The sequence below is a fragment of the Vicia villosa genome, linkage group LG1 (assembly GCF_029867415.1).
Source record: "Vicia villosa cultivar HV-30 ecotype Madison, WI linkage group LG1, Vvil1.0, whole genome shotgun sequence".
Taxonomy (NCBI): Eukaryota; Viridiplantae; Streptophyta; class Magnoliopsida; order Fabales; family Fabaceae; genus Vicia; species Vicia villosa.
This window is the reverse complement of record NC_081180.1, coordinates 123,280,059-123,294,302: the sequence shown is the minus strand read 5'-3', so window position 1 is coordinate 123,294,302 and position 14,244 is coordinate 123,280,059. Positions and strand designations below refer to the sequence as shown.

Below are 14,244 nucleotides of genomic sequence, written 5' to 3'. Positions count from 1 at the left end.
GCAGGTACTCCACAACAAAATGGTTTGGCTGAAAGGTTTAATCGAACTATTTTGGAGAGAGTTAGATGTATGTTGACTAGTGCGGGGTTAAAGAAGGTGTTCTGGGCTGAGGCTGTTGCGACAGCAACATATCTGATAAACAGATGTCCTTCGACAGCGTTAGATATGAAGACACCTGAAGAAGTTTGGTCGGGACATCCACCAGATCTCGACAAACTGAGAGTATTTGGCTGCATAGCCTATGCTCACATTAGGCAAGACAAGGTCGAACCTAGAGCTCTGAAATGCATGTTCATGGGATACCCAGAAGGAGTCAAAGCTTATAGGCTATGGTGCCTAGAGCCAGGTCACAGGAGGTGTATCACCAGTCGAGATGTTGTTTTCAATGAAGCTGAAATGGCTTTTAAGAAAACTGATGATGTTGGTCGAAGTACAGAAACATCTGACGAAGAGCTGGAACAGGTAGAGATTCCTGTTGAGGTGGAGCATGTTGATGCTGAATTGCATGTCCCTGATGAAGTCGAAGAAGAAGCAGAAGATGCTGAGGAAGTTGAGGAAACTGACGATGACTACCTATTGTCGAGAGATAGGTCGAGAAGAGTCATCAAACCACCTCAGAGACTTGGGTATGCAGATCTTATAGCTTATGCATTAATCTCTGCCAGTGAGGTTCTTGATGATGAACCTAGAGATTATAAGGAAGTTATGAGGAGTCAAAATAAGACTGAATGGCTGAAGGCCATGGATGATGAGATGAAATCTCTTCATGATAATCACACTTGGGAACTGATCAAGAAACCTGCTGGGGCAAGGTTAGTCAGCTGTAAATGGATTTTCAAAGTTAAGGAAGGAATTGAAGGAGTGACGTCGAAAAGATACAAGGCAAGGTTAGTTGCAAGGGGTTTCACTCAGAAAGAAGGTGTCGACTTCAATGATGTGTTTTCTCCTGTTGTGAAGCATAGGTCCATTCGAATGTTGCTTGCCATGGTGGCACAGTTCGATCTTGAACTGGAACAGATGGATGTGAAGACTGCGTTCTTGTATGGTGATCTAGATGAAACGATCCTGATGAGGCAACCTGAAGGGTATGTCGAAAAGGGGAAGGAAGATTATGTGTGCAAGTTAAAGAGATCTTTGTATGGGCTGAAACAATCTCCTCGACAGTGGAATAGGAGATTCGACAAGTTCATGGCACGCATAAGTTTCATTAGAAGTCAGTTCGACCACTGCGTTTACTTCAGATTTCGACCTGGTAATTCATTTGTTATTTTGTTGCTTTATGTGGATGATATTCTCATAGCAAGCAACAGTGTCGAAGATGTGATGAGGGTGAAGGCTGAACTCAATAAGGAGTTCGATATGAAGGATCTGGGAGCTGCTTCCAGGATTCTTGGAATTGACATTCGAAGAGATAGAAAGAAGTCGAAGTTATGCCTATCTCAAGAGGCATATCTACGGAAGATTCTTGAAAAGTTTGGTATGTCGAATTCGAAGCTAGTTGTGACTCCAACAAACCCTCAATTCAAGCTGAGTATTGATCAGTGTCCCAGTACTGATGTGGAAAGAGCCTATATGAATAGCATCCCATATGCTAATATAGTTGGTTCTTTGATGTATGCTATGGTTTGTACTAGACCCGACATAGCATACGCAGTAAGTCTTGTAAGCAGGTACATGGCGAATCCTGGAAAGGCTCACTGGCAAGCATTGAAGTGGATTTTAAGGTACATAAATGGGTCTCTGAATAGAGTCCTAATTTATGGTGGAGCCTTGGGTGAAGATGGTAAAGCAGTAATCAAAGGATATGTCGACTCTGATTATGCAGGTTGTATGGATTCCAGGAAATCTATTTCTGGATATGTTTTCACTATGTTTGGCACAGCAATTAGTTGGAAAGCAACTCTTCAGAAGGTTGTTGCTCTATCAACCACTGAAGCGGAATATATTGCTCTCACTGAAGCTGTGAAAGAAGCATTGTGGCTTGAAGGTTTTGCGAAGGAGCTGAAACTTCAAGGTCGAAGTATCACTGTTAAATGTGATAGTCAAAGTGCAATACACCTGTCGAAGAATTCAGCCTATCATGAGCGAACTAAGCACATTGATGTGAGGCTGCATTTCGTCAGAGGAGTAATCGAGCGTGAAGAAGTCCAAGTGCTGAAGGTTTCGACTGAAGACAATGCTGCTGATATGATCACCAAGACATTGCCGAGTTGCAAGTTTTTCCACTGTATGCAGTTGATAAAGCTGCATGAAGAAAGCTAGTTTGTTCCCTTGATGTTGTAGAGTTAGATCCAAGGTGGAGATTTGTGAGATTTTGGATCGAACTCTAGTATGGCCGAAGGGTAGCTTCTTGGTTCGACAGGGTTAAGCATGAAGTCGAAGGTTGTTCACATGCTTGTGTCGAAGATGCTAGGGTTGTTAGCATGTTAAATTAGGTTTTAGTGTTTAAACCCTAATTTGTTAAGTTAGCTTGTTTATTAAGTTGACTTATGTAATGGGCCTTGTGGAAAAAGCCCATTAGTTAGTATGTTAGGTTTTATTATAAATAGCATGCTAGTCTCTCATCATTGCTAAGCTGCAAATCCTAATTTAGGGTGAGAGAGGTTATTTGTTATTCTTGTAAACTTGTAATCTTGTTTTAAGAGAAAGTGAAAGAAAAGCAGTTATAACCAATTCTTGTGTTCTTCTTATCCTCTCTAATTCCCTATTATACTTTGTTATTGGTATCGTTTTTCACAACAAAATGGATATGAGAATCTTTCTTTTGGAGAAAAATATTATAGAAACTATATATATAAAGTAAGGCGACTACGACTTGGAACAGGAGATGCCGAAGCTATTCAAAACTATTTTTTCAAAATGCAAAAACAAAATAGTCAATTTTATTATGTAATGGATATGGATGATGAAAGTCGTTTACAAAATGTATTTTGGGCTGATGCGAGATGTAGGGTTGCCTATGAATATTTCGGTGAAGTCATAACTTTTGACACCACTTATTTGACGAATAAATATGACATGCCTTTTGCCCCTTTTGTTGGAGTTAATCATCATGGTCAATCAATTTTGTTGGGTTATGCTCTATTGTCAGATGAGGATACTAAAACTTTTACTTGGTTGTTTAACACATGGTTAGAATGTATGCATGGACGTGCACCAAATGCTATAATTACTGATCAAGATAGAGCAATAAAAAATGCAATCGAGGTTGTCTTTCCGAAAGCTCGTCATCGTTGGTGTTTATGGCATTTAATGAAAAAGGTTCCAGAAAAGTTAGGTAGGCACCCTGATTATGAGTCTCTCAAAACACTTTTGCACAACATTGTATATGACTCTTTGAGTAAGAGTAATTTTATAGAGAACTAGGAAAAAATGATTGAATATTACAAAATTCAAGATAATGAATGGCTGAAAGGGTTGTTTAATGAACGAGATCATTGGGTTCCTATTTATGTGAAAAACACATTTTGGGCGGGAATGTCAACTACACAACAAAGTGAAAGTATGAATGCATTTTTTTATGGATATGTAAACTCAAAGACAACATTGAATCAATTTGTCGAACAATATGACAATACATTGAGAGATAAAATTGAAAAGGAAAACATGGCAGACTTTGGTTCATTTAACACAACAATTGCTTGTGTAAGTCATTTTGGTTTTGAGTCACAATTTCACCATGCATTTACAAATACAAAATTTAAAGAATTTCAGGTTGAGGTTGCTTCTATGATGTATTGCAACACTCTCTTTGAAAAATGGAGGGATTGAATTCAATATTTTCTGTTACTGAAAGTAAGAAAGTATTTGACAAAATAAAGGACATAATGTGCAAGGTGTCTTTCAATGAGAATCTTTTTGAATTGCAATGTACTTGTTGCTTGTTTGAGTTCAAAGGTATTTTATGTAGACACATTCTTTGTGTACTTAAGCTCATTGGTAAAACAAATTTAGTGCCAAGTCGTTATATTTTGTCACGGTGGAGGAAGGACATAAGGTGAAGATATACGGTTATTAAATGCGGCTTTGATCAATTAGTTGGAAATCCAGATCTTGATCGTGTTAATAAAGCCTGTGATGCTTTTTATGAATTTTCTTCTACAAGGATAAATACAAATGACGTGTTGTTGAAAGTAATGAAGTGGATCGAGGACTTGAAGGTTGATTTATCATGTGAAGAAATGCCTCTTGTAATTAGAGAAGATAGTTTAGTTCAAAGTCGTGTGACTAGAATTCTTGACCCTACGGTGACTCGAAGTAAAGGGCGTCCTCCTTCAAAAAGAAAAGCTTTTAAAGTTGATGAATCTGTAAAGAAAAAGCTTATTAGAAAGAAAAAGCAAAATAAAATTCAGAAGAGTGCAAATAATTAAAGTCAAGAAGAGGTTATTTTGATTTACTTCTTTTTATTTTCTATATATGTGTCATATATCATATATGTCTAATTTTTTTTATAGCAGATCATAGGTACATCAAGATGTCAAGAAGTTGAAAGTGGAGTGTATAGTATATCTCAAACTATTGATAAGATAGGCACAAAAGAAAACATCCAAGTAAATGAAATTTATTGTTTGATTCTTAGTTATTGTGTTAAATAAAGATGACAGGCTGTTGTAATTATTAATATGACACTTCATACTATTTTGTGCATATATTTAGTGTGAGCAAAGATATGATCAGAAGAGCACTCTTGTAGATGGTATAGCTCTCTTCAATCCAAATCAAGAATACACTAATGCTGTAAATCGGGTGAAAACATGCAATCATGTGCTATATTTTTATTTGAAAATTCATGTTATGTTATTGTTTTTATGTTTGTTAAGATAGTGGTTCTTGATTTAGTGGTAAGATAGTAAAATTTTTACAGCATACTAATTTACTTCATCAATAATTTCCTTCTGTAGGAACAGTATCAAGTGAATGATAACCATCACTATACCAACCAGTATCATAAAGACAAGAATCAATCTCTACCTGAAGACTTCAAATTTATAACAGATTCAATTTTAAGCATTTAGATTTATGTCATGTTACCAAAACAATAATTCTTCAAATTTAAAACAAATTCAATTTTAAGCATTTAGATTTAATATGTCATATTACCAAAACAATAATTTTGTTTGGAAGGATTTATGCCTTAAGCTGAGTTTGATGCCCACTCTTATATAAACAGTAAGATTTGGTTACTGTTATGTTTTGTGTTATCTATATATAAATGTATACCTTTGAGACCATTAAGGTTTGCATTCAATAACTAAATACATTTTTTAGTTTGAGTATTTGTGTTTGAAGTGTGAAGCGTGAATGTGTACCTTTGAGACCATTGAGGTTTGCATTCAATAACTAAATACATGCTTTGTTTGGAAGGATTTATGGTTTAAACTGAATTTTATGCCTACTGTTATTATAACAATGAACTTTGGTTACTGTTATGTTATGTGTTAACTTTGAGCCATTAAACTTTGCATTCAATAAATAAATACATTTTTTTAACTGAGCAGTTGTGTTTGAAGTGTGAACTATTGAGGCATGTGTGTTCATGCTTTATTTAGTGCTTTGATATTAGAGTAATGCACTTTCTAAGACTATGAAGTTATTGTAGAAAAACTGTCAAATTTTTATGTGAAAAGAAAATATTTTGAATAGAAGAGAATATTCATGAACTCTCACTAATTACATTGACTAACAAACTTGAACTCATCCATAGAATATAAATGAGTTCATGTGACTAATGTTGCATTTGGTATGAAAGATTAGTTGAGGAATCAATAAGCCTTTAATTTTCTTTTAGTCATTTTTTAAGTTGGTTTTAGTTATTCATCAAAAACCTTTTGTTTGGTTTTTGGATCACTTCCTTTCTTAGCTGCATAACAGGTTTATTAAGCATAATAATATTGAGTTATCATCATTCATCTTGAGGTATTTTTTTCGTCAGATCTCGAACTATTTTTTAAGATTTTCTAAATTGACGTGTATACAAAGAAATAATCGCAACATAATGGCTTTTGTATATTTAATTGTCGGTTACAATGAAATGTAGTAAATAATTATTGTCATACTCGTGCTACGAGTTGTTCGTGTGTAGAAGATAAAAAATAAGTAAATAAAATAATTACAGATGATTCTAAACAGAAGAGGCTTTTCAAGTACTCTCACTAATTATAGTGGAAACAAATATGGACATCCACATTGTCTAGTAAACTAGTGAATGGTTTTTGAACTCATAGGAAGCAGAGACAGAAGTTAAGTTCTTCTATGATTCAGTATTAACAAAGGTCCTAAAGTTAGCTATTTAAACTTTGGTCACCATCTGCCTACTTAGAAGCAATGGTCCCACCATTCATCCTAGCTCGTGTCTCTGCAAACATTCTTTGATGTTCTACTAATGCTTCTTAATGGCCCCACCATTCATCCTATCCTGTGTCTCTGCAAACATCCTTTGTTGTTCTGCTAATTCTTCTTCCCCAGTCATCTCGACTCATTGCTTCATTTACCACCTTTTAAGGAATTGTACTGAAATATCAAAATATCTCATAGATTAGTTTCAAATTTTGAAAGTAAATTCATATGCAATTGAGATGATTGACTAATTCTAACATTTATAACTTACTTGGCTCTAAATATTAAGAAAATTTTCGATGTCGGACTAACAAGTACTACTGCTATCTTTATTCAGTTGAGAATCCTACTAGCTCTCACTTATTATCATAAGTTATTGATGGACTAATAACCTGTATAAATTTAACTATTATTTCTATTTCAAAATAATTAATCTATTTCAAGTATAGCGTACCGGTTATTAAACAAATTGCAAACCGTATGTGTGACTATGGTTGAAACTACTAGCAGAAAAAGAATTATCAGTGTGTAATAACATAAGTTACATGCCATATAATAGACAAATACAAGGAGGCAAAATTAAAAGTAGCAATTGGTTTTCATAAAATCTAGCCCTTGCCTCTAAAACCTGCAAGTTTTAAATTCACCGATCATGCATCAAAAAGAAACAGTTGGACCACTAAAACATTCAAAGAGAAAATAAGGGGAAAGGATAATAAATTTCAAAATAATTAAACCTTGCAGTGTTCCCAAAACCTATGTACATTATCACCATGCATATAGATACTTCAATTTGAATATGCTTTAAAAAAATTGTATTAAAAGAAGAAAAAGAACAATAAAAGATAATAAATATTTAAGAACATCAAAGGGCAAATGAGTTAAATGCTTGTTAGCAATAGTTGCAACAACCGTGCATAATATATGACGATACTTTAACAACAACGTAAATCACTTTCAGTAGCTATAGCAGTTCATATTATACTCTGCAGAAACAATGGTTTTTCTGGCTCAAGTACAAGGTGTAGCTGGGAGTCAAAATTCAATAAATCAAATTTTATAATAAATCTACAACTCTGCATCACACCGGATGAAGTTAAAGCAATTATGAATTACAACAATAAGCAGACATAGCAAATAAGAGCAATGAATTGAATGAAGTTTCAATTTTGACAATAAAGGCAAATATGCAGACATAACCGAATAGCAATTGTGTGTTCTACAATTTGGGTTCAAATGAGATGCACTCCAAAACTATGGTAACTAAAACCATCAAAACATCTTCAAGTTTCATTGAGCATATGACATGTCTTACCCCACTGATTGAAAGACTTCGCATAATTAATTTAATGGAAACCCTCTATACAAAACCGAACACCATCAATGATTGTCTTTAGATCGGAAAGGGAAATCACAAAGACGGGATGGCCATTCTGTTCTTTACGGATAAAAAAGAAAATCATGGGATGGATTGGATGTATTTGTGGTGATAGAGGGAAAAAGTATACTCGCATCTTCTCCTAATTTCACCGTTTTTTTTAATTTGTTCAGAGAAAATATAGAAAGAAAGAAATATTACACGTCAGCATTCTTCACTTTCGTATACAATTTGTTTCATAAGTTTAAGCATTTTCCAAAAAATATTGTATAAGATATTTGTAACGATCAATTAATTAGATATTTAAATGAAAAAACTAATTAAAGATTACAAAAACCATAAAGTCAAAGCAAAGTAAAAGTTTTAGAATAAATCGTGGCCGTTAGTTAAGTTGTTTGGACAAGATAATCTTGGTACAACAAGAAAATTCATATTCACACACAACAAGACAAGATACGTTGTCATCCTCGGTCATTTCATTTCTCTTCTTCCTCGTTCCAAACACAAACCAAAGAAGACTTAGATCTCATAATTTCCCATCTTTTCTATCTCATAATCCAGTCACGCAAACATACAATTATCAATTCAATTGAATTATCAAACAACTTTCTCCGATTTCTTTGCTTTTTCTGTTATATTTATTCCCCTGATTTTTAGGGTTTTTGTTATGGGTCTTGGTACAGACCAGGAAGAGGATAATAAACATGGTAGAAATAATAAGGTTGTTGATGAAGGGGATGGTCCTGGAACAAAGTCTTCTGGGTCTGTGTCTTGTTCAATCTGCCTTGAGGTTGTTATGGATAATGGAAATAGATCCTTGGCTAAACTTATTTGTGGACATCAATTTCATCTTGGTAATTAGAATTTCTATCTATCAATGCATGAAAATTAGAACTAGAACAATTGAGATCTGTTTTTTTTGCTTAAAAAGGTTTTTTTACCGTTACTATGTATGATAATTATGTGTTGGTTGATGTTGAAGGTCTTAGAAGCAAAAGAATTTGTAGGATACAGGATCTATTTATTTGTTAGTGATTATGATTTATGAATGATCATTTAAAAAAGGGTTGCTTTGTGATTGTGAAACTATTGTGTCATGACAAAATATTGATGATTGCATATGTATCTTTGTTTTGGAAATGATCTAATTTGGAGGGATGTTTTTAATTTTGATCCGTTGCACGTGTTGGTTGATGTTGTTCTGGATTTCATATTCGAGAAAGTTAGTCTTTCATGACGGAGTTTTGAATATCTAGATCAGTTTTCATGATTTATGGTAGATAGAAATTCGTATTCCTTGTGGAGTTGATTTTTTTTTTGGACAAGTTATCAAGTTGATTGTTACATTGTCATTGTTAGATTAGTTTTTCATGTACAATTATTGTGATGTATTGTTGTTATACTAAATTGTATTGTATACATAAAATATTGTTATTAGTCCCGGACTAATCCCTCAAGCCGGGTATGACCTCAATGGGTGGCAATGCTTTCCCTCAAGAGAATTTAACACTGCCTCATGTCCAGAGTTGGATTTGAACCCAGGACCTCTGGTTAAGCTGATCCCTTACGATCTCTAACCCAGGGATGACCGCTATTTGATCATTTTTTGGATAAATTACATGAATAATAGTTATAAACATATGAAGTGAGAGAGCTGAGGAAGGGTAATTTTTCTTTGGAACGAATGAAGAGCATAAACGTCGGTGAAGGAGGGTTAGGGTTGAGTCTTAACTCAAATTTGTTTGAAAAACCTAAAATTACCCTAAAAAAATTAAATTTAAGAGCTAATTTTGGTTTTTCATAGGGGGAAAGAATAGCGGGACAAAAACCGAGCCAGAACCGCTTTGCCCCCGCTACCTGCTACTTACCCCATAACAACCGCTATAGTTTTCTGCACCGCTTAGGCTCTTCCCATAGCAGCTGGCCTCCGCTCCGCTACAGCGGGATAACGCCGCTATTGACTATGTAAAAAACCTAGGTGTCTTAACATAACTGATCAGCTAGATCGGATAAAAAGGAATAACTCAGGCAGCCGGTCACTAGAGACAGTAGAAGGTGGTCATTACTGGGAATCTCCTGAGATGCAGAAATTTGATAAAATTGGCGATTACTTTTGAACATTTGGTACATTAAGGGTTGTCATTAAAATTTGATTTCGAGCTATCTTTACCTAAATCATACGTTGCCCTAACCACCTAATGTATTCCGTGATGGACAATATGTAAAGGGAAAATACTTAATGTTGGGCTGACTGCCGTGTTATCAAAAGCGCGCGGTAGTAGCGCTTTCTGTCACGGAACTGAGAAGCCGGTGGCCTCAATTTGGACCTGGCTTTGTCGCATTTTCATTAGTGGGCGATGTTGCGGCGTTATGCACGCAATAGGGCTTAGAGCCTTAGATGGTGAAATCATCAGTAAACCCTACTCTGTTACTGCATAACCCATCCGACCCAGTAATCTGGCGATTTTGCTGTTTCAGCCAGTACCTTCGCATACTGAGAAGAAAAGAAGAAGCAAGAAAAAGAAAGAAAATACAAGAAGAAATGAAGGAGGAGAGAAGCGGCTTCATACTCAATGGTGTAGCGGTTGTTTGCGGAAGTAAGAGAGAAGCGGCTGCACACATTTTATTGAGAAGACATTTCCGCTTTAGAGTTTGGGTTTCATGTTATGGAGAAATCAACTAGGGAAATAAAATCTTTTGTCCATGTCTAGTGAAATTAAAATTAAAATAAAAACATTCCGATCTCAGAATTTTGAGTAGGTCTTAAGCTTCCATACATATATTATAAATTACTGAATTTGTATAGAAAATTTGAATAACAGACATTCTGCTACGCGCCATCTTGCTATATCGTTTTTGGGGTCAATTACTGTCTGTGATTAATAACTATGGTTGTGCTTGTTTTAAGGCAACACTGTTTGCTTTCATGTTTTTTCTAGAATATATCTCAAACAAAGTGATTGCTCCAACGAGCTCCTACATGTTATTAAAATTTTGTGCTAATTATACTTTGCGTCATGCAGATTGCATTGGTTCAGCATTCAATATAAAAGGAGCAATGCAATGTCCTAACTGTCGGCAGATTGAGAAAGGTCAATGGCTTTATGCTACCGGTTCTCGGTCATATCCAGAATTCAACATGGATGAGTGGGCACATGAGGAGGACCTATATGATCTTAGCTACTCTGAAATGGTAAAGCCCGGTTAAATTTATGTTTTATTGGAATTTACTTTATTCTTGCTGGAGAACTCGTCATAAATGCCTCTTAACTTTAAGAGGAGTAAATCTTGAACATATAGTCATACATTGATGGTTAAGAGTGAAGTTATTTAACAATCACATGTTACAAAGTTTAATGGCTTTATGATTTAATCTAAACTGTTCATGGTTCAATGTAATAGTAAAGATTTACATCTTTCCTCCTCGCTTAAAAAGTACACTTTTACTTCATACTTCTCTGCCCATTTTGACTATATTTCCCCCCCATAAATGGTTTCTGCAGTCCTTTGGAGTTCATTGGTGTCCATTTGGCAATCTGGCGCGACTTCCATCATCTTTCGAGTAAGCATAGTTAACATTCCACTGATACAAACGTATTTCTGCTTGTCGCTCATATGATTTTGTTATGTGGATGCTTTGTAGACATTCTTTGGTGGTATTGATGCTGTGTGTGATTTTAACCATATTGGACTTTTACTAATAAAATTTAGTTTCACTTTCATATTTACCATACATATAAGTAGTTGTTCAAAAAGTTGATTTCTTGGTGGCTCAATTAAATATTTTTTCCGAAAAAACTTTTTTTTCCCAACTGTTTCATCCAGAATGTCTTCTATCATCAGAAAAAACTTTCACTTTCACATTAATAATTTATGGAAATAAATTTAGTCATAGTCCCGTAGGTTGTTAATCATACTTTTTATCTGTTGAGCTAAGAAAAATTTCCTTACGAATGTTCTATAGTTGGAACTGTTAAAATGGGATGTACCCTTTTGGTTGGCTTGCCTCTCCTTTGCTGAAGGGGGAACATCATAGTTCTATATGTTTTATACTATGTTGAACAAGTTGACCGAGTTTGCCAAACATTTTGTGAATGAATAATAATTTGAACCTTTTAGTGTTTCTTAAATTTTAGGCATTGTGAGAGTATCCATTAGGATGTTTATTCAACTTATATTTATGTTCCTGATTTTTCCAGGGAAGGCGAATTTCCATCCACGGCTTGTAAGATATTGCTTTTCCTTTTAAGAAGCCTCTCCATTTTTTTAAGTTGACGCTTTTACTGCACAAGATATATTAATTTACTGAAATTATGAGATGCAGATCCTGATATAATCGGACAACACGCCGTATTTGCTGAACATACGGCTGTATCATCTGCAAGTCATCCTTGCCCATATGTTGCTTACTTCGGACCAGTACATCCATCCTCCTCCAATTCAGGTGGAACTGTATCAGAAGCACCTAACTTCAACCATTGGAACGGTTCATCCATGCCTGGTGAAATGCCAGGCTCTTACGCATTTCCTGCCATGGATCTTCATTATCACAATTGGGAGCACCATACCCCTCCTTTCTCTACGGCAAGCAGTCGTCTAGTTGCCGCCGATCAGCCCTCGGTGTCACCCGCTAGTCAAAGGCCAGTCAGGGGTGGTTCAGATGTACCGAGATCCGGATCTTTTATGCATCCCTTTCTTGTTGGTCACAGGTACCTCTCTTATGCTCGCATGTAATTTGACACGATCCAAACTTTAATAAGGTTCGGTCTTATCGTGTTAAGTATGCAATTAATTAATTAATTTTGACTAGTAGAAATTTGCTAATGGGATTTATATTTTATGCTTTATTGATTGAGTTACAAGAAACATTCGATGCACATTTAATTTTTTCAGTTCTGCCGCGAGAGCGGGTAGCTCAATCGGTTCCTCTATGATCCCCCCTTATCCCGGTAGCAATGCTCGAGCCCGTGATAGAGTCCAGGCACTTCAGGCATACTATCAACCACAACAACATCCTAACTCAACAACAATGCGGGCACCAGTTGCTTCTGGAACCCGAAGAGCCAGCAGTCACAACGGTTCAACTCAGCTAGCACCAATGGCCACATCACCAGACCAAAGTGGCGGTTTCTTCCTTATCCCGTCAAGTTCATCAGGACGTAATTACCAAGAAGAAAACCATCTACCCAGTCGCTTCCACGCATGGGAAAGAGACCACTTACCTTCATTGTCGTTGAGTCAAACTGATAGAGATTCAAGTTGGAGACCGTACCACCAAAATGCGAACCGGTCAGACCCGGGTACGAGGCCAAGCAACTTCCGTTTAAGGCATGGATCAGATAGAATGCCTTCACAAAATCGGTAATACATGTCCTATGCACTGCGAAGCAAACTCGCACTACTGTGGAAAATCAGAACTTATGTATGCTTTGAAAAAATGTTACATATTGCTTTGGCACTTTGGCCTTTTGGGTCTGTTATGTTAAGGTACATACATTATATAATCTGGCTGGCCTTGGAACTGATTTTTCCGGCAGCCAACGTGGCTGTGTGATGGACATTTGCTTCGACTATTTTATGTGCCTCCGAGGACATAAAATAAGATGGTAAAATCAGGTTTTTTTGGAAGTAATGCTGGAGCGTGTGTTTTCAAGTGATAAAATCAATTGAAATTGAATGAGATGAGATCAATTGTGGTTGGATTTGTTGTGAGTGAAGTATTTATGTATGATAAAAACGCTCATGCAAATGCTTTTGTATTGAGAACTTGAGTAATTTTACCTTGTTTATAAACGAATGTGCAAGAATTGAGGCAACGTATGGAATTCCCAATAGGAGTATCATAACTTGTAGAGGCCAATTGCATGTATAATGCAATTGCAACCTTACATTATTTTATTTACAAATTGAACTGAAAAAAAAAAAAAAAGGTAAAAGTGAAAAACCCCAATTTAAAACTGGATTCTAGTTTAAAAAATGAAAAGGGATTACTTCCTATCATGCTCCTTGTTTGTTTCTTGAGACAATTTGATTTGGAGCTTTTGTATTTTTGGTGTGAGCTTGAGTTATGTTTTCTCCATTTGTGATGATTAGACAAAGGGGAAATTCGGCCTTAATCTAAGTGAAAAATAGGGTGTTGCTCACTACACCCGTGTAATGATCTCATACTTTATGGAAACCTAAAAATGTTTTTCGTAGCATTTAGAGATTCATTTGAGAAACACTCCTTTTTGGGGTCATAAATGGCTTGAATTGCAATTTCCAGAAATACCCTAATAAAATACATATCACGATCTACGGATAAACTCCATGCATTGATTTGGATTTGTGTTTCATCACAAGATGACCAGTAACTTTGAAGATTTTATTATTATTAATAAATCATACATTATAGTCATTTTAAAATCATACCTACAATAAAGCATACACATTACATTAATAAGATTGAATTGTCAAACAAAATATTGGTAATCATATACTAGTCATTTGTAAAATACAACGAACCATACAAATGTTCAAAATGGTAATAT

At 35.5% G+C, this 14,244-nt stretch overlaps 1 protein-coding gene and 1 pseudogene across 1 annotated transcript; both read left to right on the top strand.

Annotated features, from left to right (window-relative positions):
- The first annotated feature begins 3,372 nt into the window (after positions 1-3,372).
- On the top strand, positions 3,373-4,370 carry LOC131653214 (protein FAR-RED IMPAIRED RESPONSE 1-like; annotated as a pseudogene).
- A 3,771-nt stretch (positions 4,371-8,141) lies between these two features.
- On the top strand, positions 8,142-13,507 carry LOC131644072 (E3 ubiquitin-protein ligase RFI2-like). Its single transcript, XM_058914464.1, has 6 exons — positions 8,142-8,568; positions 10,738-10,907; positions 11,218-11,276; positions 11,914-11,939; positions 12,039-12,423; positions 12,608-13,507. The coding sequence occupies exons 1-6, from the start codon at positions 8,382-8,384 to the stop codon at positions 13,077-13,079; spliced, it is 1,299 nt and encodes a 432-aa protein (XP_058770447.1). The 5' UTR covers positions 8,142-8,381; the 3' UTR covers positions 13,080-13,507.
- Positions 13,508-14,244: the final 737 nt, after the last annotated feature.

Coding starts and splice junctions, on each gene's coding strand:
- LOC131644072 (XM_058914464.1), top strand. CDS start 8,382: ATGGGTCTTGGTACAGACCAGGAAGAGGATAATAAACATGGTAGAAAT. Junction 8,569..10,737: donor TGGACATCAATTTCATCTTG/GTAATTAGAATT, acceptor TGCGTCATGCAG/ATTGCATTGGTTCAGCATTC. Junction 11,277..11,913: donor CGACTTCCATCATCTTTCGA/GTAAGCATAGTT, acceptor TGATTTTTCCAG/GGAAGGCGAATTTCCATCCA.